This window comes from Equus przewalskii, chromosome 20 (assembly GCF_037783145.1).
Source record: "Equus przewalskii isolate Varuska chromosome 20, EquPr2, whole genome shotgun sequence".
In the NCBI taxonomy this organism is placed as follows: domain Eukaryota; kingdom Metazoa; phylum Chordata; class Mammalia; order Perissodactyla; family Equidae; genus Equus; species Equus przewalskii.
In genome coordinates, this window is record NC_091850.1 from 48,919,215 (window position 1) to 48,947,097 (window position 27,883).

At 48.8% G+C, this 27,883-nt stretch overlaps 1 protein-coding gene across 2 annotated transcripts in view; it reads right to left on the reverse strand.

Moving 5' to 3' along the window:
• Nucleotides 1–27,883, reverse strand: part of ANKRD33B (ankyrin repeat domain 33B) — a 71,864-nt gene that overhangs the window by 9,317 nt on the left and 34,664 nt on the right. Inside the window, exons 2-3 of one of the 2 annotated variants that reach the window (XM_070587205.1) lie at nt 21,066–21,195; nt 4,854–4,994 (exon numbers count right to left, since the gene is read on the reverse strand). In XM_070587205.1, coding sequence (XP_070443306.1) covers nt 4,854–4,994; nt 21,066–21,195 — 271 coding nt within the window. The remainder of the gene's footprint in view (nt 1–4,853; nt 4,995–21,065; nt 21,196–27,883) is intronic. The other variant, XM_070587206.1, reaches the window with a different exon arrangement.

Consider the following 27,883-nt stretch of genomic DNA (forward strand, 5'->3'; position numbering starts at 1 on the left):
CCAAAGAGAAGGCTGTTGCATCCCGAGAAAAGGGACCGATGAGGCTCGTGGATGCTGCTCCTGTGTGAAACAGGCTTGCAGGCCTCCTCCTGTGCCACCTCTGGCCTGTATCTTGTGCACTCTGGATATAATCAATATGATAAATCAGGATGCAGGATCACAAGAAAGAGCCCCTGATGCAGGGAAGGAGGAGTCAGAGCACCCATCTCCAGCCCCCACCCCACCCCTCAAGGCATTTCTGAGATGTCTTGTCCTCAGTCTTTCAGAGGGTCTTAGCAGGGCTGACTCCTAGGTACCCACAAGGGTAACCAGCTTATTATTGCACATTTACTAGCTTTCCTGTCTTCCCAATGTCACTTCTCTATCCCTTGCACAGCTTCCCAGGGTCGCCTTCCAGAAAAACTACTTGTCCCCAAGTCCCTGTCTCAGGGTTTGATTTTGTGGGTACCCAAGCTAAGCACTGCCCTTGGTGATGTGGGATGCCCGATCTTCAGCCCTTTCTCTGCCTAACAACTTGAAACTATTCCAGCGTGGAAAATTCTCAGGTCACGGGGAATTCCTGTCTTCCCTATAAACAGAAAGAGGCCTTGTAATGATCGCATATCATTTGGCCTTCTAAAAGCACATAGTCAGCGCTTTCCCAGGACAAGAACGACCCATATGACCAACGAGAGGAGCAGCTCTGCTCCCAGCTCCTCCCTGAACAAGCCTCCTCCCCCTTCCCTTAGGTCTGCTCTGTTGCCTGGATTCACAGGAAGCGGCAAGGTTTGCATTTGCCTGTTTTTCTTCCCAAATGCCACAGCAATTCCACCACCCTTCAGGTATACACGCCAGCTCTCTCAGCAAGTCTGGAATCCGCCAACCTCCCCCAAGTTCTCTCTACAGAGAAAATCACATCCTCCATACGGCTTCTCAGAGCCACTTCTTCAAATAGACCTGTCACTTCGGGGCATTAATATTCCACTGAATTAACAAGGTTCCGCAGCCCCCACTGCGATTCTCGTCAGCAGAGCTGACATTAGTCCTGGGAAGCCCAAGACCAAAGAGCCAATAAATCAGCTTTTCAGAACCTGGTTTTATTTTATTAAAATCCAAAGTCCTGATAATTCTAACGTTATTTTGTTCTGCCTGACAAGGTAAGATAAGAGCTGATAGGTGTCTGGATGTTACAAACTACTGGCCAATGTAAACGGTCGCGTGGGGAGTCCAATTCATTGGTTCCTCCTTTCTAAAAGGAAATGGCTCCTATTGAAAATAATGAGAGCGCAACTTGGAAATTCAATGCAGGTGCAGAATACTGCAATTGAAAAAATGGGAATGAGATACACATTTTCCCCTGAACCTATTAATATGTAGTCATGCTTCTGCCTTTTGCTTTGAAAATTATCACAGGATGACCATTCTGTGATTAGCTGCCAAGGTACCTTCCTCAGCTGTCCATAAATGCACCCTATGTTGAAGTGTCAATCCAGAGCAATACTCAGGCATCACTGTCTTTAAAGGCTTTAATTTTTCTTAACATTGGTATATTTAAATGGAAATAAGAAGACAAAATTATTTGTGCAAATTTTAAAAATATCTCAAGTTTCCTTATTGTGTCCACTGAATCCAAGGAAAACCTTCAATCACATATTTTTCACATCAATTGTAAAAGAAAATGAAACTCACTTTCCTGGGAAAAAGTGTAGGCTATCTTAGTAGTAATGGTAGAAAATGAAAATATTCAAGAAGTTAAACAACCAAAGCCTTAGAGGGCAGCTCCAAAGCTCCCTGACAACGGTGTCAGGTTTTTATTTTAAGAAGGAATGTGGAACAAGCTTGAAAGAGGAATGTATGTAAGAGGGAAAAAATTCTCTTTTTACTTTTTCCATCATTTCTCAGTCACATTAGTTATATCAGTGGTTCTCAACAGAGGTGATTTCCCCCAAAGGGACGTTTGACCAAGTCTGGAGACATTTTTGGTTGTTAAAACTGGTGGATGCTACAGTTACCTCGTGGGCAGAGGCCAGGGATACTGATGAACATCCTACAGTTCCCAGGACCTCCCCACCGCGAGGAATTATCTGGCCCCAAAAGCCAATAGCGCCAAGATGAAGAAACCCCGATTTACACGCTTATTACCCTCAATAAGAAAGTTTAAGAACCTCATCAGGAGGATATTTTTCAAAGGTAAAAATTTCCCATAGTTTTTCATTCATTTAACAAATAATTATTGAACACACAAATTCACCAATAACAAGAATGGTAACATTGACTGGAGGTTTCCTCCCTGCCAGGCGTGCGTCCGGGGGCTTTCCACACGTGAACTCAGCCAGTCCCCATCACGAGTTCCTGCAGTAGCTACTGTCGTTCACCTCACTCGTAGAAGAGGCAACTGAGGCCCAGAGCGTTAGCTGACTGGCCCAGGCACAGAGAGGGCAAGTGCAGGGGCTGGAATTTCAAACAAGGGCTCTTGCTTCGAAGCTGCTTCTGCTGGCCATTATTCTGCTCTGACCACGTACAGTTCAGAGAGGGACGCACTAGAGGTCTGCGTTCATGAGGATTATTCTAGACTTTGGGGGGTAGTGCTCACGAGTAGGGAACAGGAAGGGGAAAGTATGTAAAACGCAATGCCAAATTTGTTATCCAAATAACTGAGGGGGAAGAAAGACAATGTGAGCATTGAACCTGCAACCTCCACCAGGCCCAGGAAGAAAGAAGGACAGCGAAACCTGTGCATTTTCCAGTGACTGGAAGGCAGCTGACCTCAAATGAAAGGGTTTGTAATTCAAATTAATTCATCGGGAAAAATGCACTGGTGTGATCGATGCCATAAATTTTTGGTTGAAAAAGTAAAATTACTAAAGATCTACACTCAGTTATAACTAGATCCAGAAGTAGTAAAAGCAGATGAAGCTTCTCCCAAACACAAAAGCATCATAACCGCTGTTGAATCAGGAGGACCCATCTCTCACGGACATAGGCTGGGCAGGGCCCAAACTCTGTTGAATCTGACATCTCGATCTTAAAAAATGAAACTGTCACTAAGTCAAAAGCACAATCAATGGGACTAATTTTAATTAGGATCTTTTTTATTTCCACAAAGGTTTTCATCTTCGAAGCCTCTGCCTTCACTTACTGAATTTATTTTTCTTAAAGCATCCCCTAAAACATTCCGGTTAAAGCAGGAGGAAAAAAAAACACACACACACACACACACAAAGCAAGGTGTGAATCCTACAACCCCATTCTAATCACAAGGAAAACGACAGCCAGGCTCAGACTGGGGGGCATGTGGAGTGGCCAGGGTTGAGACCGTCAAGTCAGAACAACAGTGAAGACTGAGAAACTGTCACAGACCAGAGGAACCTGAGGACGCGTGACACTAGATGTAGGAGCTGGCTGGGAACCTGGACCAGAAAGGGGACATGAGTGGAAGATCTGGTGAAGTCTGAATCAAGTCTGGAGTTTAGTGAAGAGTAACAAACCAAGGTCGGCCTCTCAGTAAGATGGTAGCACAGCAGAGACAAGGGAGGGCCATGTGGGCACTCTGCTCTGCCTCTGTCACTGTTCCATACATCCAAAATTATTCCAAAATAAAAGTTTATTAAAAAAAAAAGAAAGAAGCAGCTGCAAGTTATCTAAACAGAACCAGCAGCCTAGGCTGAGGCCTGGAAGAACTCTGATGCTGTCCTCGGGAGACTAAGATGGCAGAGAAACGCCACCTCTCCATGAACTCGTAGCTTGAAGCAGGAGTGGCTGAACCCAGCACCAAGGACAAGAATACGATAAACGGAGATAAAATTAGATAATGCTGACAACAGCATCTCACACTGATTGAGACATTAGATGCTGCCTCTGTGCTGGACCCTGGGTGTGTTCTTTACACACATTTTCTCATTTAATTCTCAGCATGACCCCGTGAGGTTGTGCTAACAATGATCACAGATTCTATTTTAGTGAGGAAAAGAACTAGAGATTTCAAGGCTGGCCCCATGGCATAGTGGTTAAGCCCAGTGCACTCTGCTTCAGTGGCCCAGGTTCACAGGTTCCGATCTCAGGCATGGACCTACACCATTCATCAGCCATGCTGTGGCAGTGACCCACAAGTAAAGAGGAGGAAGATGCACACAGATGTTAGCTCAGGGCTAATCTTCCTCAGCAATAACAAAAAAAAAAGGACTAGAGATTAGTCACACAGAATTTAGCTTAGTAGGTCATTGAATTTGTATAGCCCTTGAAAGTTTACAAAGTGGTGTCATAGTTCATCCTCAGGGAGGTAGGAAAGCAGTGACTACTCCCATTTCACAGATGGGGATAGACAGGCTCAGAGAAGGAAGTGCCTCCTCCAAGACGATGAGGACATAAAGGGCAAAGGGGGGCCCTGCTGATCCAAAGTTATGGCCCGAGAACTTTCCACTCCATGAGGCATCATAGGAAAAAGACACTGCTGCACACGTCATGTCACTCCAACCACCAGCAAACGGGGATCTAGGATGACTCCTGGGCTGACCCCACCATCCCTGGGCCCACCTTCAATAGGACAGGCTTGCCACCCAGAGCCAAGACCAGGACTCACATTTCTGCAGAAGAATAAATATGAGCAGGAGGAGGCTAAGGGGTGAGGGAAGGGCTCGTCAGGGGCAAGGACAGGTGTCCTGCAGGATGACCATAGCCATGACCTCCCACTCCACCCTGCAGGTGTTGCTTTTGTTTTTGTATGTTTCACCTGGGAGGATGATGGCCATACCTCCCAAAGAAACTACTCTTCATTGCATCCACTAGGCTTTGTCTCTATGGGACTGATTCATCTCTTCAACACATATCAGCATTTCCCGGGACCCCGGGGCCGGCACAGGACGGTGGAGACATACCTGCTAGCATCAGGGCTCGGATGCACTCCGTGCGGCCCTGCATGGCAGCTTTCATCAGGGCCGTGAAGCCCCACGCATTCCTCCTTTCAAGGTCCAGACCAGGGAAATAGTTCAACAAGTAGTTGGTGATGGTGGCGTGCCCTGCAAAAAGAAGTGCACACATGTATCGACCACACTCCGCACCGCTCATTCCAGTGAGGTCTTCCCAGAGAAGGAAATGTCACATAGTCGACCTTGGGGAACAGCCCGTCTGGAGGGTGTGGGAGTTTGCCTCTCAGACCTCAAGAAATAATTCTCACAGAGTCCAGGAAACAGGAAGACCCTGGACCCCACCCTGGCCACAGCACTGCTGGTTCTGGTTCACTTGTTCCCTTCCGCCGACCCACGTGGGAGCTGCTGTCCTGTCAAACTCTTAAGTGAGGAGCATGGGGAGCAAGGATGCCAGGGGGTGGTGTGTGGAAACGCTGAGCTAGCCTCATACAGACACTGGCTGGCCGGGGGGGAAGGTCTTGGATGCTGACAGCTCCCAGCAGGAGACGCCAACGCAAACAGATGCAAAACTGAAAATGAGTCTCAGAGCCCATTCCCAGAGCTCCAGAGCTTCAGGGAGGAGAAAGTCATCCTCAGAGCAACAGGATATGCCAACTCACGCTGCCACCCTCTCCTACCCCTCAGAAGTGCCTGTCTGTCTGTCTTTCTGTCTGTCTCTCTCTCTCACACACACACACAGAGGTGGGGAACACAGGGAGTGTTGCTACCAAGACCTCAGCTTTAAGCCCAGGCAGGTAAGACTATTCATTAAAGAATATAGATTTCTCTCCCTTACCACCATGCACTTCCAAAAAGGACCTGATTGCCTGCTCATTGCCAGAGGGAGTCTCAAAAAGCCCACGTGCTCTTGGATGGGGGTGAATAAGGAGAAGGTCAAGTGAAAAGCAGGATTCCCAGGATTTTCCAGGCTCACCCACAGAAAACCACGAAGCAGCGGGAGAGTTCCTCAAACAGAATGCCTGGGCCACAAAGAGAGGCTCTTGGGTGGCTCAAATGTCCATGCTGCCCTATGCCCACTGGGCCTACTTCTTAAATCCTTGTGTGAAATGACACACCGCCCCCGCCCCACTTCAGTCCCCTAGAGCAGGGACCCAACATCAGCACTATTGACATTTGGGGCCAGATTATTCTTTGTTGTAGGACTGTCCTGTGCATTGTAGGATGGTTAGCAGCATCCCTGGGCTCCACCCACTAGATGCCAGTGGCAACCACACCCCTCCTCCCACCCAGGTTGTGACAACCAAAAGTGTTTCCAGAGATTGCCAAATGTGCCCTGTGGAGGCAAAATTGCCCTGTCGAGAACCACTGTCCTAGACGCTCAGACTTCACTGTTTCAGGACCAGCCAATAGCTTCCTCTCCTCCTCACCTTCACCCGCCCCCCTCTGAGCTGCCATCTCCATCCTGGTCCCTGCTGATGATGGCTAACACACCCTCCAGAGTGGAAGCAGTCTGCACAAGTCCCTCTCCTGGCCTGGGTGGAGGTGCTGGGTGCCCAGTCTCCATCCTTATAGCTGAGGATCCAGCTCTCTGAAATCCCTCATTCATCCCCACACCACACATGTGCTTCTGGAACCCCCACTGTCTGTCAGGGCTGCAGGTATGGGGCCGCGAGGACATCTTGGTACATTTTCTGTCGTTAACTGGGTCTCCCAACCTCCCCCCCCCCCACCCCCCCAGAGAGGTCTCTGCACCAGCGAGGAGCCGGTTCCCATGAGGCTCCCTCCCTGGCTGATTTCGGGAAGGGCATGGGGTGAGATCTGAGGTTTGGCAGAGGAGACGAGGCCTCCTCCTGAGAGAGGGCGAGCAACCAGGAGACTTTTGCTTCCTGTGATGCGCCCCGCCCACCTCGCCCTGCAGACCAAGGAGGCTGAGCAAGCTGAGGCCCGCAGCACAGCAGCCTGGAGAATCCCTGCTTCCCTACTGCGGGGAAATCTCCCGGGCCTTGGCTCCCCCAGCCCTGCCAGCGTCATGCAAGCCCAACATTAATTCCTCCCACAGCGACCCGCAGGGGCTCTGTCTTCCCATCACCCCCAACAGAGACACACATCCAGGCTGGGACACAGTTTCCTTCCTTGAGGGGTACCTGGACCCTGCAGGCTGCGGCCCAAGCAACAGTAAACCCTTCTCATCAACTTCAAAAATCAGAGTGCAGACTCTTCTAGAAGCATTGCTGTTTGCTTAGCGCAGACCTCAGCCATCTCCTGAACTCATGGGAAAATTTAACAGGTGAACCAAGCAGCATTTTGAGAGAGAAACGCTGACTAATATGACCATGTGTGAGATTAACGAGCCGGAAACATGTGTGCCACCCTCCAGCTCTGTGACTCACAGGTTCCAACAAGCAGCTGATGCTTTTTGACTCATTCTCAGCCCTGTGCCCTCCACTGCCGTTTACAGTGCCCGGGGGAGGCGACGCTGCTAGCTGTCAGGAGCCCAAAGCCGCTTAATTGCTCTGAACTGTGGGGGAGAGAGGGTCCTTTGATCTCAGTAGGTTTGTCTTCCAGCTCAACGCTGTGCGGCACCCGTCAGTGAGATTTACCCAGGGTCTCGGCGAAACGAATTGCAATTCGTCTAGAGCCATTTCTTTAAAAACGTGCAAGAGTGTGTCGGTGGCAATGTTCAGCAGGATGGCCTTTGAGCTGCTACATCCTAAACACTTTGAACAGGCGGAGAGAGGAAAAATTGGAAATCCACAAAGTAAACGGCCCATTATACAGATCGGTTCTGCATATTCTGTGGAGCCCAGAAAAACCAACGTGCAGCCAACTCGTTCTGACAGGTGTGCGCTTTCCATGACCCGTGAAATCACTGCGGGCTCCCCACCGACTTTCCCAGGATGACAAATAACACCTCTCACCACGCAGATGACCTTGTTCAATGGAAATCAAGGGTGAACCCAATGCTTCTAAAAATGTATAGCTACTAAACTTTCTTCTTAAAAACTATGACAACTAACCAAAGGGAGCTTTCTTTTTCTTTAGTAAGATGATTAGACAGGTAGGTAGGTAGATAGAAGGAACAGTCTTCCTTGTATAACAGAACATGTACCATATTGACATCTAGTTTGAGCCTAGTCTAACTTAGACCTTATGGAATAGGATTTGGTTCCTGAAGTCCTCAGAGGAAGCCCTTTCAAAGGGTGGGCTCACCATACAGACCCCAACCCCACCCCCCACCCCTAGTGAGCCCTACCCTGCCTAAGAGAAGGGTACCGGTGCCCCAGGGAATAAGTGAATTCTGGATGGATTAGCTTCAGTGTGGACAGAGAGCTTAGTACTTAAGAGAGCTGGCTCTGAGAACATCCACATTGAAGTCCTCGGCCTGCCACTTAAAATCTGGGTGATCCTGGGAAGATGAGTCAACTTTGCTGAGTCTCTGCTTCTGCATCTGGAAAATGAGAGACAATATTAACCTCGCAATTGTGAAAATTACAGGATAATGTGTGCAAAAGTGCCTAGAAGGACAGACAAATCTCCCAACAGAAAAATTCCAAATAATTGATGCAAGTCCTCCACTCTCAAGGAGGTGGAACATGACAACCCGCTCCTTAGCTTGTGGGCTGAGCATGGGACTTCCCTCCAGAAGGTAGACCATAGAGAGCAGGGAGGGAGAGAGTGATTTCACGGTGGAGAAACCTGATAAAGATGACCTCCGCCAGGTGATCAAGGTCAACATCAACAGGGAGAAGTCACATTGAGAGCTGTACTGACAAAGATTCTCTGCTTGACCAAACTCTAGTCGGGTTCCTGAACCTTCTCCTAGGCCTATCTGTGCACTTCCTTGTAAAATCAAATTTTAACAAGAACCCTGCTGAGTCAGTTTAACCAGAAACCCCCTCACCCTTGACATCCGATGTGGGTCCTCATCCTCCACCGTCCCCCAGGAGATGTCTGATCACCTGGCCCGCCTTCAGCCTCAATCTTGTTAGGTCAGATTAGCCAGAACCTTCCTGATCCCTGATGTTTCCTGTTAGTAATTTCCATCCACTGACCCGCACCTTCTCCTGGGCTATAAATCCCCACTTACCCATCCTGTATTCCGAGTTGAGCCCATCTCTCTCCCCTACTGTAAAATCCCATTGCAGTGGTCCCTATAGTTATCATGATGGTCCTAATAAAGTCTGCCTCACCATCTGGAACAAGTGTCACTGAGTATTTTTTTTCTTTGACACTGCCCTTGATAAGATGTGGTGAGAATGGCAATTGCTCCTGTGGTCCTCCTCCCAAAACCCATTACTCCAGTCCCATCATGAGCAAAACATCAGACACAACCAAATTGAGGGACATTCTACAAATGTAGACTGCCCTACTCTGTCAAGGACAGGCTGAGAAACTGTCACAGCCAAGAAGAGCTAAGGGGACACGACAGCTAAATGTAATGTGGGATCCTCGATGGGATCCTGGAACAGAAAAAGGATGTTAGGGATAAACTGAAGCAGTCTGAGTAAAGAAGGGACTTGAGCTAATAATAATAAAGCATCAATATTGGTTCACTCGTTGTATCAAACATATACTAATGTTAGAGCCTAACAACAGAGGTCACTGGGTGCGGGGTATATGGGAATTCTCTGTGCAATCCTTGCAGTTTTCCTGTAAGTCTAAACTATTCTAGAATGAAAAGTTTATTTTATAAAAGTGAGATCTAGCATAAAGCCGCTCGACAGGGTGCAAGGCAGGCACGATGATTCGGCCAGCTGCCGGGTGGGGATCTTCTCCAGGCTGTGCCCCAGGCTTACCCACTGGGGAGCTCACAGAGGCTATGGTGGGCATGCAATGGATAGAAGGTGGTGGCCAGACCCTCTGGAGGACAGGAGCATGGAAAGAAGTGGCTGACTCAGATCGCTCCTGGAGAAGTGAACGGCCAGGCCCTGGTGATGGTTTGGCTGAGCCACGTAACAGAAAGAGAAAAGTCAAAGAAGACTGCTGGCACCACCCAGCCCCAGGTTCTGGCTCCACTTTGGATGGTCAGTGGCGTCTTCGCTGAGTGTATAGGGGTAGAAATCCCCCAATGGTACCCAAGCTTGACCTGATTCTCAGTCCGGCCTCACAACACTTCTGTATTTCCCAGATGACTACCCTCCAAGCCCTGTGGGAAATTTTAAACTTTCCCAGTCTTAAGTCACCCACTTCACAGCAAAGAGCTCTCCCAGGAGATCACACACCTCCTAGTTCAGAGGGAACAGAAACCACAAGAAGGGAACCCCCTCCACCTCCCCCCTCACCCCACAAACTTCCCCACATCCACAGCAGTCTCTCCTCCCTCCCCCTCCACGGAAGAGGAAGGGGGATTCTTCCATTTAAAGATGGCAGTCTCTCCTCACTCTCCACCGCTGTAAAGCCATTCTCTGCCCACTTCCATGGAGTATTTGTGCTGAAATTACCTCCTCTTTCTCTTCACCTTCTCCCTCCTCACAAATCCATTCCCATCAGATTGCACTAACAGCCCAAATTCTTCATCTTCCCCTTTGCCACATGACTTCACAGTTCTTCTGTCAAGACGAATGTTGGCCAATGGGACCTTTGCAGGCGTAATTCAAGCAGAAGCTTGACATGCACTCACCTGGCTGGACTCCCTCTCACACTTGGGCCTCAGCTATCTCCCTAAGAACACACCCGAGCTAGTTTGATGGTCCCATCTACTTTTCCCCCGGCTAGCTTGATGGGCCTCTTCTTGCTGTGTCTTCACAGGGCAGAAGGGAAGGGAGCTCTCTGCGGCCTCTTTTACCAGGTCACTAATCCCATTCCTCATGACCTAATCATCCTGCCAAAGGCGCTCCCCCCTCCCCCGACCAATACCATCACCTTGGGGGTTAGGATTCAACATATGAATTTGGAGGACTCTACAGCAATGACCAACAATAATCCCCGTGGACCTGTCTTTGCACTCCAGCCACCCAACCTCAGTTGTTCGACTCCTTTCAGTCTAACTTCCAGAATCATCTACTCTCACTCTAGCTACTTACACTCCCCCATTCTCCTGAAACTGCCTTCTAGCTGCCCCCAGTGACGGTCTTGTAGGTCTTGTAGCAAAATCCAATGGTTTCTTATCAGTTCCCATCCTCCTTGACATCTCCACAGCATTTACCACTTGTCTCTTCCCTATGAAACACTCTCTTTCTACAGATACCCTGATAGCTCACTCTTCTAATTTTCCTCCTGTCTCTCTGGCCGCCACTCTCAGTTTTCTTTATGAGCTCCTGTTCTCGCCTTCCTGAAATGCGGCTGTTCCTCAGATCATGACTAAGCCCTCTCATCCCACACACTCTCTCTTGGTGATCTTATCAACTCTCACGGATCCAATTACCACCCTAAAACTCCCACATGGTTTATCTCTAGCTCTTTCTCTCTTCTTGAGTTTCCTACCTAAATATCTGCCTACTGGCTGTTTCATCTTGAGTGTTACACAAACAAATCAAATTCAACGCACTAACCTCAAAACATGTTTCTTCCAAACCTGCTCCTCTCTTCCACGTTCCTTATTCAGTGATGAACACCACCAGTCACCTAGATGCCCAAGCCAGAAACCTGGGCTTTGTCTTCAGCCCTCCTTCAACCTTTCCCCATCCAAGTTTTCACGGAATTCTGCCAGCCCCATCTCTTAACTACCTTCCAAGCCTGTCCTTGTTTCTCCTTGCCCACGTCTACTCACTGATCCAGGCCACCACATCCACACTGTGCTACAGCCCTCTCCTGTCCTTCCTGGTCCCATTTCTGCCCCTCCATCTGTTCTCCACGCTACCAGCAGGATAACTCCAAGAAGAAACTCTTCTGACCAAGACAACTACTGCTTAAAACTCTTAACGGTTTCTGCTCTTTAGATAAAGTCTCATCTCTTTAATGAGCTAGTTCCATTTTTATCTGGCCCAGCTCCCTGAAGGGAAGCAGAACAAGCCACCCAAAATATGCCACTTTGGCATAGGATTATTTTGAGCTGAAGGCAATTGAAAAAAAGCACATACAAGAAAAGCTCCTTGTCTTCCCCTATTTGCCTAAAAGCAGGGACCTAAATTTTCAAAGGCGTCCCTCCCCACTCTGTTCCAGGTAAGCACCAGAAACAACTCTAGACCCTATCTGCCTGGAGTCGGCACCAGAGGAATCTGCATAACAAACCTTACTAACAAGCCTTTATCTACCAACAGCTTACCTTCCCAGTTTGCCATCCTTAGAAGCCTAAAACTGCTTTCCTTTATCCTATCATCTCCCCGCGTATTTATTGTTCTTTGTTGAAGATGCCATAAGCCAGAGTTCTAAGCCACTGCTTTGAGTTACTCATTTTCCCTGGGTCTCTCCCATGTATGCATGAGGTATACATGTTTATTAGTACCCGTTTTTCTCTCATTAATCTGTCTTTTATTACAGGGGTCTCAGCCAAGCACTCAGAAGGGTAGAGGGAAAGTTATTTTTCCTCCCTTACGTCCCTTCTTCACCCTCAGCTCTTGGACCAATGTCCTTCCACTCTACTTTGCAGTCACACAACTACCCTTTTAATTCACCCATGCACCATGCTTCCTCTGACCTGGAGGCCTCTACACATACTAGTCCCTCTGCCTAGAATCCTCTTCCTTCTCTTTTTACCCCGCTACCTGATGAGCCATCCCTTCTAATGAAAGCTCTCCTCTGGTCCTCCAGGCCTAGATTAGGCACCTGAGCCATGATGTCCTATGGTCCACATTTCCATGTGGCTGCGGATTCCCACAGCCACCAGAACCCTCATGACCCTGCTTATAAGTCCAAAACTTCCAATTGACTGTAAGCTCAATAAATATTTCATAAATGAAAAGGCAGAAGGATTCCTACGTCTCCCTTGGGAAAAGTTCACTTATTAAATATCTAATTACCACGTTATCTAAAATTACATGGGCATCACGATTATCAATTATTGATTCCTTCAACCTTTTATTGAGTACCAATCACGTGCTTAGAATCTTGTTTACTCCTTTATTCAAAGACAGAAGACAGACAATAAACCCACGCTGCTCTAAAAACAGAAAAACGTTAACAGAATTTGGGTTGTCTGAAGACTTGACTGGTTTGACGCCAGGTACTCAAAATGTAGTTTTCCAGACCAGGCCAGTAGAGGGAACCGTTTACTTTAGTATTATCACGTCCCCCCAGAGCTGGAGGAGAGAACAGACTCTCCCCTGCGGACCAGGGAGCAGAGGGAGGGCAGCGCCGACAGGCCCTCCTCTCTGTCTGTGGGGCAGCGAGGCCTCTGACTGAGGAGCTGGGCAAGCTGTTGGGCTTTTGAGCAGAGGGTGGCATTGCTGTGGCCAGTCAGAAAGGTTCCAGGAACTGGAGTTTACAGGAAAAGTAAGTAAGGAAACCTCAGACTTGCCAAGGTCTAACTTCTTACTTGGAATAGCTAGAAACAGAGAAAAAGGAAAACACTTCAGAAAACCATAAAATCATAACAAAGACTAAAATTATGATTGTGTATAGTGGCAACAAGATAAACAACAAGAAGACGTGTTTATTGCTGGCTTCTAGCCAAGTCATGCATTGTCCTCTGGAGCAGGAACCTCTGCAAATCCCTTTCACTCGTCAGGACTCACACGGGCAGCCTGAGCCCCCCGGCCACCCCTGGGGGCCTCTCTGGCACTCTGTCACCACAGAGAGGGACATGTATCATGCCAGGCTGGTTCAGTGGGGTTCCTTCAGAATTTTTAAAACAAGTTCAAGGAAGAATAAGTTTCAAGGATGCAGCAGAGGTTACTCAAACCCAATCAACGTTCTAGCATCACCAGTTCAAAAGGAACCCTGCTATTTCCTCATTTCACCATACTCCTGCCCTTCTGTTAAAGAGGAACAAAGAAACAGAGAAAGTAAATGCAAAACTCCATCCCCGGGACTTGTTTGTTATTCATTTCTTTGGTTATCTTATTTTATACTTTATTTTTATTAGGGAAGGTATGGGAGAAAATTGAAATTACTGGCTCACTGAGATTTAGGGATTATTTGAGGATTTCTTTTCACGCATTCTCTCCATTGTAAAGGCCTAAGAGAGAATGGGTCGTATTCTTATTATGCATTAAGTATCCGAGGAGGTTAGAACCAACAGCAGATGAAGGCATTTGCATCCTAATTTATACTCACAAATGCTGAGTCCTGTAGAAAGCCTGACTCCCAACTCTCAGACATCCAGCACAGTGCAACAGCAAATAATATAAGCACAGGGTTGCTGTAAAGTTTTCCTTAACCGCAGAAATTCTCCCCGGGCCATTGTTGACCGGACCAAGTCAACTGGGGTCATTCCACTGCCCTTGCCAGTGCGCCTGTTTGGGCATGGGGTGTGTAACGCAACCCTGGCAGTGAGACATCAACAAGAAACTGGAGGCTTCTGGAGATGTTTTTCTGTCTTAGAGAACAGGCAGAGACAGCGATTTGCTCCCCCTTCCCCAAGCCTCCAGTGCTGCAAAGTGAAGACATGGCGCTTGGAGTGGCCAGGGCCCTCTTGGGATCATGAGGGACAGGTCAAGAGCATTTCTGAGAACCTGGCATCCTGTCCAGGTCCTGACATCACAGAGCCACTCGATGAAGCAACCCTCCAACTGTCGCTGCCAGAAGTGTCGTGTTGTAAGAGAAGGCAGTTTCCTTGTGGTTAAACCTCTGTTTCATTGGGTACTCAGTGAACTGCATCCAAAAACATCGTAACAGATACTAGGCTCCAAAAAGAACCAAGGAAATGCAATTGCAAATTGTAAGAAAAGTCTGTTTGGGGTTGGCAAACACTGAAAAGTGATCTTATCCGGGGTTGGCGAGAAGACCCTTGGGAACTTGGTGGAAAGTGTCACAAATCGGTAAGGCTTTTTCTAAAGGCCACTTGGCAGCAGCCACATAAATGTGCACATTTAACATGCACATGCCCTTTGACGAAGTAACTGAGTTCTAAGAATCTACCCCGCCTTTCTTCTCTTTCCTTCTCTGCCTGGAGGCTGACCTCCACCAACAGCCCCGGGCCCTGGTGCTGAGCCCTGAAGTCTCTGGGTGGCTTAGCATGGGCCAGGGTGGAAGGAGAGATCGGCGCACTCACCCCTGCCCTCCAACACCCCACCCCAGGGGCTGCCGGCTCAGGGGTCTCAGGTTGCAGCTCCTGAGGGGCAGCCTCTGCCTGGCTCACTCTCTCCAGGGTCCTGCTCCTTAGCTATGTCCTGGCCTCCAGGGACATTCCCCTCATCTCCTCCTCAGTCTAGCCCTCTGCACACACCTGCTGTTTCCGGCCAGGTCTACACAGCCTCCTCAGAAACGCACCCCTGACACAAACGACTTCATGACAGCGTGGGTGGTCAGGGGCCGATTCACAGCCCTGAGTGCAGCAGACTTGAACCGGGGAGGTGGGATTATGTGCTCACCGTGGGATGCCCAGCACTTAGGGCAGCCCTTGGACTCGAAGAAACTGCTGAATAAATATTTGTTTTAGAAGAGGATCTTGTATAGAATGGGTGAGCCACAGTTTATTGAACTGCCTCACAGTTATTGGACCCGGGGCACACGGCCATGTAGACACAGTCACACTCAGGAACGTGCGGCTGTAAGGACGAGGTCAGTCTCGTGTGCCTCGGTCAAGACAGAAAGCTCTCCTATGGGCCTGGCCCCATGCCCGAGTGGTTAAAGTTCCACACGCCCCACTTTGGCAGCCCAGGTTGGCGGGTTCAGATCCTGGGAACGGACCTACTCTACTCACCAGCCACACTGTGGCGGCGACCCACATACAAAATAGAGGAGGATTGGCACAGATGTTAGCTCATGGCTGATCTTCCTCAAGGAAAAAAAAAAAAAGGGAATGATTCCCTAGATCACACTCTCTGCGGAATTAACCTATTCATATAAATAAAAAGTGCGTGCACACACACATGTTTAAAAAGGAGAGAGAATGAGGTCTGAGAGGGTAACTAGCCAGAACTTGGTCAGTTTGTGAGAGGGAACATTAGGGACAATGAGAAGGGCCCTTTTTTGTTTTTTAATAATACTTCTGTAGTGACCTTTTATTGTAAGCACATATGACTAGACATCTTTCAGAATTAAGAAATCATCAGATAAAAGAACTGGTTATGGAATTGGACTGAAATGGGGCACCACCTGATCCTATCAGGTAAAAGCCAACAGCCGCTCTTTGCTAAAACAGCACGTGAATGGCATGAGCAGATCCCCGCTTCTGTTCCTTCATCTTCACTTTAATGATGACTCTGTGTCCCTCCGGCAGCAGCTCATCTGGGTCGGTGACTCCCCCGGCCTTTAGTGCCCACTGAGAGGCGCCCCCAGCCGCCATTCAGAAGGAGAAGCTCTAAGCCCCAATTCTCAAAGTGAGGTCCCCCACCAGAAGCATAACCGTTGAAATGCACATTCTCAGGCCCCACCCTGGAGCCACTCAATCTGAAATTCTGGGGGCCGGGTCCAGCAATCCATGTTTTAACCAGATCTGACCCGGCTCAAGGCTGAGAACCAGGCCATCCTCTAAGGTCACAGTGCTCACATGAGAGGGGCAGACCCTGAGGTCCAGTCTCTTCCACCTTCAGAAACAAACTGGGGAAAATTTGCTTCCTCACTTAATCAGATTTTTTTAAAGTGGCGCAAGAACCATACTCCTCCTCCCCTCTCCCTCTCCTAAACATTCATTTTTTTTTTAAAGATTGGTCCTGAGCTAACATCTGTTGCCAATCTTTTCTTCTTCTTCTTCTTCTTCTCTCCAAAGTCCCCCAGTATAATAGTTGTAGATTCTAGTTGTAGGTCCTTCTGGCTGTGCTATGTGTGACACTGCCTCAGCATGGCCTGATGCATGGTGCTAGGTCCGTGCCCAGGATCCGAACTGGCGAAACCCTGGGCCACCCAAGCGGGATGCACGAATTTAACTACTCGGCCATGGGGCCAGCCCCTCTCCTCAAAAATTCTCTCCTAAAGCCTTGCTGGGCAGAGCCAGGTGCTCCCCGTAGGCGTGGGGTGGGTGTCCCAGGGGTCAGGGCCCAAGTGGAGGGAGCAGGAGCCAGGCAAGGAAGAGGACGGGCCCAGAGACAGGGGGCACTGCACACAGAGGTAGAGCAAATCAGTAACAGGCTAAGGATCATGGAAGCCAGGAAAAGAGAAAACTCAAAAACCAGACAGGAAAATACACTATAACGGTTTTTAAAAAAGAAGAAGAAGAAGGTGGAAGAGAAGCCATCTGCGCATCAAACTGTTAACAATGTTACCTCCAGAAAGTAAAGCTGAAGCAGGCTGGGAGTGAGGAGCTAAGGGATTTTCCCCCTTAACTTTAACTGCTCTATATCTTGAACCACTCGTGTGTTCTTCTTCCAAACGCTGTGTATTATGTTTTACAGTCAACTTACAAGAGCATCAGCAGGGCCAAGTAGAGAAAGCACCCAGGACAGCCACCATGCTTGCCACCTCCTCCTGCACCACCCAGTCTGGGTCACAGCCCGGCAACTCCCCACAACCCCTTTACCACTGGTACCCACACAATTAAATACATCCCAGCCATCCCAGGCCTGCCAACTGCCGTACAATCTGACTCTAGCTGGAGGAGAGGCTCCACCGGGGACCACCAGCTCTCTTGAGGTCAGAGCCGGGGGCTGCGAACACAGGAATCTTGTCCCCTTTCCCAGCTTCCCACCCGTGACCAAAGGAATAGCGAGAAGCCAGTAGCAGTGCTAGAAACCACAGGAGGTGGCCAGCCACTTGCCAGAAACGTGAAGAATTTCTGTTGGAGACAGTGGACACAGGTGCAAGTTGCAGGGGAGGACCAGGCATTGCACCTGTTTAAACAGATCACGGAAACTCCAGCGATGCCCCAAAATGAGAAGGGCGGGCCGGGGAGAAAGGTGGGCTGCAGGAATGCGCTGAGACCCACCCATGGCATTTCCAATGCCCCAGGCACACGAGGCCAGGCAGGAAGCCGGTGGTGCCCTCACTCCCGGCTCGTGCTTGGTAGCAGTGACACCAGGCAAGGCGGGGCACTCACCCTCGGCTAACACAGGCTGCTGCCCCACCACACGCAGTGGGAAATGAAACCGCGCAGTACGGAGATGAAGTAGCTGCTGTAACTGCACGTGGCCCTGAATTTCTCCCTCTGCACCCCAAGCCACACACCCTGAGTCTGGAGGCACAGACAGCCCTTTCCTACACGCTTTGGTGGGTCCCTCTCTAACCCTGAGAGGAACTATGTCATCTTTGACTTAAAACGCAACAGTTCAGGGTAAGCACAGCCCCTGCAGAAAGGTGAGTGTATTGAATGAATTTTGTATCCCTCCAAATTTATGTTGAAGCCCCAACCCCCAATATGACTGTATATGAAGGTGAATAGGTTTTATGGAGGCACCTGGCACCTTGATCCTGGACTTCCAGCCCCCAGACTGTGAGGAATAAGCCTGTGTTGTTTAAGGCCCCGTCTATGGTATTAGCAGCCTGAGTGGACTAAGACACTAGGCAAGCTCGTGAAGAAAACAGCAAATGCAATCCAATGAGTGGTATAAAAACAAATTATGAAGGAAGATGAACCATGTGCCCAGATCCTAGAGTAAAAGGACAAAAAAGAAAAACAGGAAAGTTGTGAAATGAGAAGCAGGTGACCTCATCTAGACCTAAGAAGGACTCCAGGAAGAGTGAAACAAGGCAGACACGGCGTGCGAAGAGAGAACAGGAAAACATGTCCTCAAGTAAAAAGCCCCCTAACACAAGTCAAACGAACACAGAGAGAAGGATCTGAGATAGACCATGGGGAGGGGTTTGGGGTTTTGTTTGTTTGTTTGTTTGTTTGTTTTCAATGTCAAGGATGAGGCAGGAGATATTTCCAAGACTAAGAAATATCAGGGTATCAACAAAGATGCAAAAAGCAACTGGACTCAGACTATTCCCCTGCAGCATTAAATTTTTTAAAAAAAGGCAAAAGATAAGTTGTTATTCCTAGATGAATATAAAATAAAAACATTTTCAAGTAGGCAAGAATTCAAGTCCCTCACTGCCATTACACCACAGCTCACATCCCTAACACACGAAGAGCTCCTCCACAACCACAGCAATCTCCTCTGACTGCACATCCTCCTACTGTGCGTGCTCTGGTCCAGTCCATGGCCCGCTCTCCAGAACTCCTGAGAGCCGCCATCTCTACTCAGGAGGGACTGGAGCTCAGAGCTCCATGCTCTCCACCTGCCCTCGAGACCTCTTGGGTGTCTCAGCATTTCAAAGGCCTGAACGCCCAATGGAACCGATGTTTCTCCATCCATCCTTCTACACACACCCTTTGGCAGTTAGTGTCATCCCCCATCCAGAAGGCTGAAGGCCATCCCAGCCCCTACCTCTCCTCCACCGCCCACATCACCACCGAGACCTGAGCTTTCTGCCTCGCAGCTCTTGGTCCTTCTCTGCTCTCTGAAGCCGCCTCAGCGTCCACTGGGATCATCCAGCCGCGTGACCACACACCCAGCCTCAGGTCACCCGAATGCATCCCCTCGCATTGCTTCCAGACCCTTAATGATCTGGTCTCTGGCTCCTCATGGGGCCACTTCTCACCTCTCTGAGATACCCGCCATCCTACAGCCACACCAACCTATGCCGCTCCTAAGACAAGTCGGGCTCCGTCTTGGCCGCCTGGTTTTGCAAGGCATCGGCTGCAACTGCCTGCCTCTGACTTCTCTGCCACTCACTCAAGCGCCCTTCTTCCACGACCCCTGTTCTAAGCCATCAGGCAAGATGGGGTGGTCTCACTCCACGCACCCTCCATCAGACAGCTATTTAGCTGGAGAATTACTCCAGGGTAGAACTGCCCTTCAGTTCAGCATCCTTGGTCCCTGACCCGGTTCCTGGCCAGTGGGAGGTAACGAGGGATGAGTCCACCATCACTGAACACCTTTTACCATATCCTTTTACACTTGTGCTGCTCAGGAAGCTGGGCCCCTGGGCTTTCAATGCCTAGAGTGCCTCCTTGGAGGCAAAGCTTCACACCCTGAAACCTGACAAGGGGAACATATGTCAGCACAGCCTTTGACCCCTTCCCAAGCTGGGGGAGTTCTCCACCTTACGTGTCTTAACAGAAAAGCGGCGTGCACTGACTACTTCCCGTTACGGGGGATGAAATTGCCTGACGCTAGCTTTTCTCGTCACGCCAGGCTGCCCGGATCAGAGTCATTCATGATGGCTTATGAACCAAGAAGGGCCAGGGAGGTCTCTCTGTGGCAGCAGTGGCAGAAGTTCCCTTTCCAGAATCAACACGCACTATGGTTTGGGGCATTTTCTCCAGCTTCCTGGCCCTGAGTCCAATTCTCAACAACTCAACAACAACACCACGTGCCCTACATTCCGTTAATAAACAACCGTCTTTTCTTCGTAACTCAGCCGGAAGCAGTTTCTTTGCTTGAGTCATAATACATGTAATCCTGGAAGCCAAGAATTTCGAAAGTGGTCAGCTAGGAACTCAGTTAATAGCATGGTTACAAATGAAGCGTGGTTCTGAAGGGACAAGCATACCTCTCCTGTTTGTCTCAAAAAAGGTCTGAAAACAATTCTAGAAGAGGAGCGCCACAATGCACTTGGCAAGGGTGGCATAAGTCCCACCTCCTGAGGAAATCGTCCTGGGCTGAAGGACACCTCCTCCCATATACATCTACAAGGACCGCTGACAGTCCCGCCTTATTATGGATACACTCTCAGCAAGTAGCTCCTGCCTTGGCTTTCCATCTACAGGCAAAGTGCAAGGTGACCTTGCAAATACATCCACTTTTCTACATCAACTATCACTAACATATCACTAACACAGGATCCTGTCTTGTCCGCCACCGGGTTCACCAGCATCCTTCTGTCGACCAAGCGCTGGATGGGGCGCCATGCTCTAGGGGAAGTGATGACGGGGTTGGGTTCCCGTGCAGCTTCCTATTCAAAGACTTCGGGCAGTTTCAGAGCTAGATCTGTCCCATACTGAGTTCAGCACAAAGAAGTAAACTCTGCACTGTGTCAGCTGCACAAAGAGAACGTGCACGCCCTGATCAGCTCTTTTCTTGTGCCTCCTAGCAGTAGAACAAGATTCTGATCGATGTACGTCCTGACTACCTCCATCTCACGAGCCGAGTCCATGCATGGGGGCCCCCGCTGCCCGGCCGAGTCCATGCGCAGGGCCCCCCACTGCCTGGCGCTGCCGTGGGGCCTCGGCTCCGGGAGGGAAGGAGAAGCGGGTCTTACCTGCCTGCGCAGCCGTGATTAGGGCCGTGTTCCCCTCGCTGTCCTGCCAGTTGACGTCAACGTGGGGGCACTCTGCTAAGACCACCACGGTATCCACAAAGCCGTGGTAGCAGGCGACAATAAGGCCGGTCTAGAAATGAAGAGGGAAGTGGGTCAGAGGGGCAGACCCCGAGCATCACCACTGCAGACCCCCGTGCACCCTCTGCCCTCCCGGGGGGCTGGACCAGCAGCAGTGAGGACGCGGAGGACCCCAGTTCCAAGCTCTGGGCGGCAGTTTTGAGCAAGTCAGCGAGCGCCCATTCTCGAATGTTTATTGAGCCCTGACTGCGAGTAGGACTGGGCTTCGGCAACTCCGAGATCCCTGCCCTCCTGGGGCTTGCCTTCTAACGAGGGAGAAGCATGAACTATATTCCTTATGCACAAGGAAGCGATCGACTGTGTCAGAAAGCAGACGAGGGACCGCAGGTGGGTGCAGGGGGCGTGGCTAAGTCTCCCCTAGGGTGCTGGGGTGGGCTCACGGGGAAGGAGACAGAAATGTGAAGCAGAACAAGTACACGTGTGGGTTGAACACGTGTTTCTCAGTTCAGTTTAATACTCCCTTGGGCCTCAGAAATTGTATTTGTTTCCTGTGGCTGCCACAACCAAGTAACACAAACTGCAAACAACAGCCACGCAGGTCCAGCGGGAGGGACCTCATCCCGGGTTCCAAGGTTCAAGCCAATCACCTCTCTCGCACCTTGGGCACAGTGATTGGTTCAGGGAGAGCATGTGACTGAACTGGGCCAATGAGAGACAAGGAGCTCATGCAGGCGCTGAGAGCCACCTCTGCTGCAGGTGGTGGGGACAGAGGAGGGCAGGACGTAGCTCCCGTGACCATCGTGCCCTCAGGAGAGAAGAGGGTGATGCTGCCCAGGAGTCCACCTGAAGCCTGAGGATGAAGCTCACACTATGAAGACGGAGTGGAGAGACATAGAAAGTAGTCCTGGGGACACTGTGTGAGCAGCTGGATCAAGACCCACCTGACATGAATGGTTCTGCATTTTTCAATGATGAGAGCCAATAACCCTTTCCCACGCCCATTGTTTTTTAGTTGTTGCTGTTGTTTTGAGGGGGGACGTGGCTTAAGCTAATTTAAATTGGGTTTTGTGCCACTTGCAATGCGAAGACTCCTAACTTATTCATAAGCCATAATAGCTGGACATCACTAAAAATCCCCTTGGGTGTTAGATGTACACTTGGGTCTGTACTGGGCACTAGCAGGTTTTTCCATCTGCCACCCCAGGGTATGGGCTCTGTCCCTTTGGAAATCTGCAACACGCCCCCAAGGGTCACAAATACAGATGCGTCTGAGGAATAACCGAACCTCATCTGACTTTTATCAGTTCAATCAGGCTGGTGGTAGAAGAGGGGAGCAGGGACCCCATTCTGTCACTTTACATTACACAGGCAAAACACCCAGGCGTGACCTCCCCCAACACACAAACACACACACATTTTTCTTTAAACCAAAATAGATTGTTTGCTATATATTTCACTGAGAAATGTATCAGCAACATCTTTTCACATCCATAAAAATACTTCTGTGTTAACATTTCCAGCGGATGTGGGGTATGGCAGAATCCTAGTTATTTAAGGAATCGCTGCTTCTTGGACACTGAGATTGTTTTCTGTTTTTATCTATTATGAGTAAAACCTGCACTGAAAACCCCTAAAGCTAAGGCTTGGTGCATACCAATCCTTATTTTCTCAGGAGACGTTCTTAGAAGTAGTATTTCTGGATTAAAGGGAAGAATTGTTTGGAAAGTTCCCGGCACACACTGCAAACCTGCCGGGCAGAAACGTCACCAGAGCGCCTGCCTTTGCGGATCCTGCCATCCAACCTTTACTTAAGGACCCGGGTGGAAAGGAAGAATTTCCTTATTTCTCTGTTTCATTGGTGGATAATAGAGAGACGCTCTCCAGGGCTCCTGAAGTACCTGGCTCTTGATTCAGCTCGCTCTTGGGCTGTCACCCTCACCTCCACTCCTTCCTACCCCAGCCACCGAGGCGGCTGCTCTGGAACCACGGCCCCTTCCGCTCCCTCATGCTCCTCCAAACACCCAGGGTAAGACTTCCCGATGGGCAGCTGGCCTCGGCTGATAGTAGGCTTAGAAATCTGAACATAACTTTAGCTCAGAAATGAAGCTTATCAAAAAGAAAAAAAATAGGTAACTAAAATTGAGGGCTCAGGGTACAGTGGTATCAGACACAGAAGTGGTAACTCCAGTCTTCCCACACAGAGACTTGCCTTCTGATTGAAGACAATCGCTTTTGTCCCCTACCATCTGGGGGTCTGTTCCAAAAGTCTGCCATTTCCACGTTTAAAAGTAGTGTTTAAGTGTAGGAGACACTCTGTTTTAGCTCGAACAGCCCCCGACAGGAGGGTGACAGGAGAAGGACAAAATCTTTGGCAACCTCTGATCATAATCTCCCAAGACAACGGGAACAAAAGACTTGTCACAAAGGCAAACCCTGTCCACTTGTGGAATCGACAGAATACTTGCTGCTGGCTCCCTGAAGCCACAGGTAGCTTCTTTCTTAAATTATAAGCAAAGCATTTATAGAATAAACTTCTATTACCTAAGAAAAAACTAAGTCACAGCTACCTACAAGTGGAAGCCCCCATCTGGGAGTCAGCGAGGAATTCTAGGCCGTGAAAACACAGCACTAAGGTTCAAAGTCTACACATAGCAGAAAAGGTGGCGCAATGAAGAAAATAAGTTGAGGTGTTTCTGCTTAAAAATTGTAAGGGTCAGAGCTGGCCTAGCAGCATAGTGGTTAAGTTCACGTGCTCCACTTCGGCGGCCTGGGGTTCAAGGGTTCGGACCCCAGGTGACCTAGCACATCAAGCCACACTGTGGCAGCATCCCACATAAAATAGAGGAAGATTGGCACAGACGTTAGCTCAGTGACAATCTTCCTCAAGAAAAAAAAGAAAGATTGGCAACAGATGTTAGCTCACGTCCTATCTTCCTCACACACACACACACACAAAAAAAAAATTCTAAAGTTTTGTACATAGGAAAACAAAAATGAACCAAAACTCCATTCCTAGGAAGAAGAAAGGTTGATGTAAAGGATTTTAATAACATCATCTATTATATTAACAGATCAAGAGTGTGGGGGGAGCAAGTTGATCATCGTCTAAGTGGATGAAAGCTCTCAACACACACAACCAACCAGAAAATGCACAGAAAACATCTAGAAGGATTACACCAAAATAATAAGAGTAGTATCCTCTGCAGAAAAAATGGGAATAGGGGATGTGTGGTGGTTAATTTTATGTGACATCGTTTTATGGGTACTCAGATATTTGCTGAAACATTATTCCAGATGTTTCTGTGAGGGTACTTTGGTGAGATTAACATTAAATCAGGGGATGTTGAGTAAAGCAGATAACCCTCCATGCTGTGGGTGGGCCTCATCCAATCAGTTGAAGGCCTGAAGAGAAAAAGACTGAACTCCCTGGAGCAGGAAGGAATTCTGCCACCAGACAGCCTTTGGGCTTCAACTACAACTCTTCCCTGGGTCTCTAGCCTGCCAGCCACCCTGCAGGTTTTGGACTTGCCAAGCCTCCGCAATTAGTGAACCAATTCCTTAAAATAAATCTGTGTGTGTGCATGTATCAATAGCTGTCTATAAATATATATAGTTAGACACATACAAGATGAAAAGGAAAAATGCAAAACAAGCAAACGTGATGTTGACATTAATATTCTCATTAGAAAATACAGTTTTGGAACAACCATTGTAAACAACTAAAAAAAAGTACCATCTGTGAAGAGGGAGGCGGGGCCATCAGCAGGAAAAAACGGGCGCTGGCACACAGCCGAGGAAAGAGCCTGCGACACCAAGAAGCACATACAACCCCACAGCCATATGGCCCAATAATAGATCGAGTCATTATCTTGATCATCCAGAAAACAAAGGGATATTATCCCCGTTGGAGTGTGAGACAAAATTGCATCATTGGTAGCATAATTTTTTAAAGTTCACAATCCGAGAGAGTAAACCTCAGTGACTTGAAAATCCATTTCTATAAAACACCCTTCTCCATCATAATTGCATCAAGAGGGAGGGGGAAATTGTTTGCGTGGCTTCCTGAAAGAATTCAGGCATGCTGGGCCTCTAAAGAGACATTTCTAAAAGGCGGCCGTGAGTTACCACTAACTAGCACGGGTGTAATTTGTTGGGTAAAGTGTGTTAGGCATATGAGCCTCAATAATCTCATTTATGATTCAGCATCATGAACCAGAAAGTAAATCCCAGGATGGGAATTTGATCCACGTTGGTTACTGCTGACTGCTCAGCACCGAGAACAATGCCGAGCTGGTAACTGCTTGTTCAATAAATGAATGAGGACTAGGATTTTTAGGATCAGTTTCTTCCTAGATGGTAAAGGGACAGCAGGCAGTGTCCACCCTCAGCCTACCGCCTCCCCGAGCCTGGCACAGACGCTTGCAGACGTCGCCCCTGCCCCTTGGGAGGGCCAAAAGATCCAGCACTACAGTGACAGTCACATTGCTTGATCTTGCAGACTTTAGTAATTCTCACCCAAACTATCACTGTGTAAATGTTGCTTTTGTGTGATGTATCTCAGAAAACCTTTGCAGATTTGTGTGATGGCCGTTTTACTCTCTGAGAAATGTTTCCCGGGCCCTGGAGACGTGTTTACAACTGGGATGGCTGATGAGGTCAGGGGACGCATGGGAGGCGATCAGCCAAGGCCTTAATCTCAGGAGAAGGATGGTGTGTGAGCCTGGGAGGCTCAGACAAACGTGATCAAAGAGATACCAAGCTGGCCTTCTAGAATCAAAACGGCAGCCAGGTTTTCCTTTGTTGACTTTTAAGATGATGCAAATTAAAATTAGGGGCCTAAGAAAAGAATATTTCACTGAGGGGGTGGAGGAATCCAAGATAAAAATAAATTATGCCATTTGGTCACAGCAAATACAGTTGCACAAGAGGGACGACACCCTTCCTGGGTCAGCCTCCCTCGGCGAGGCAGGCACACAGACCCCATGAGCCAGGACTGACTTGGACTTTCCGTGCTGTAAGTCTTTTGAAATCACCTCCTTACCATCTGATTAAGCTATTCTCCCAATGAGATTCCAAAGGAAGGGGTACTGTATAAAAATCTTAGTAATTCGGGGCTGGCCCCGTGGCCGAGTGGTTGGGTTCGCGCGCTCCGCTGCGGGCAGCCCAGTGTTTCCTTGGTTCGAATCCTGGGTGCGGACATGGCACTGCTCATCAGACTACGCTGAGGCGGCATCCCACAAGCCACAACCAGAAGGACCCACAACGAAGAACATACAACTACGTACCAGGGGGCTTTAGGGAGAAAAAGGAAAAAAATAAAATCTTTAAAAAAAAAAAACTTAGTAATTCTAATTTCCCGTAACCTGAGTTCATTATTTTGACATACAGAAAAACGGTGAGTAATGAAGCTACAAGCCCAGCTCCTCAGGAGAACTTCCCCTGGGCCAAACTCACAATGAGCACGCACACCTGTAAGGTAGGGATTCCTCAACACGTGGCCTTGCAGAGAAGGCCACGCATGCCCATCAACCATCAATGCTCATCTTAAATTCTTCTTTTTCTCTTTGTTTCTTTTTTTTGGTGAGGAAGATTAGCCCTGAGTGAACATCTGTTGCCAATCTTCTCTTTTTGCTTGAGGAAGACTGACCCTGAGCTACCATCTGTGCCAGTCTTCCTCTGTTCTGTACGTGGAACACCACTGCAGCATGGCTTGATGAGCAGTGTGTAGGTCCACACCCAGGATCCGAACCTGATAACTGGGCTGTGGAAACCAAGTGTGCAAACTTAACCACTACGCCACCAGGCAAGCCCCTTAAATTCTTCATTAAACTAAGAAATGGGTGTCCTTCAAGCCAAACCTTTCCCCATTAAGTCTTAGGGTTGTTGAATGAATTCAATCGCAAAGCCCAGCCACAAACTTCCTCTCTGAAGTGTCTCCCCAGGAATTCACATTTGCATGCAATTTATATGCTATAACATCCATTTTCCTTTAAATTCATACATGTATAAGACTCCCTGGGTGTTACTTTCTGTGATGTGTTGCTGGAAGTGTGGGGGGTAATGGGCGTGTCCAGGTCTGTTGCAGAGGGGTTGGGGGCTAGGGGTGACCACCTGGCCAGCAGGCAGGTCCCAGGGGTCATCCCACTTCATGGTGTGGCCCTGACCTCTCTCAGAAGCCACTCGCAGTAAGGAGCCCCACGGAGCATTCCACATGGAGCTCGTGCAACAAACGCTTACCCAAGGTCTGCTTGTGCTGGACCCAGCGTGCCGCGGGGGGACGCAGACGAAGCCAGCAGAAGCCAGCATAGCGCCTGACGACCTGCTCGTGATCAGGCGGCCATCCCCCAGCCGCCTTCAGTGTGTGTGCATGAGTGTTTATTGCAAAGAAATTCTGAATATTGGAAAAGTAAAATGGAAATTTAAGTAATATAACAGAGACCCTTGTCTCCTCGGCTACATGAACAAAGGCTAATGTTTTGTCATCATTGCTTCAGACTTCTGTAAGAAGTCAACGTTCCAGAAGGAGCTGATGTTCTTTTTGCACCCTTCCTCCCCAGAGGCAAACAGTTAGGTGCTGCTGTGGATCCGTCCTGACCTTGCTTTTGAATTTCTATTACCTGTGCATGTATCCATAAACAAGACATAAAAGATAGTGTAGCATTTTGTATTTGAAATAGTTACAAAAACTAGCATTTCAGGTACTTATGAGCCTGCAACTTGATTTACTCCGTGCTGGACAT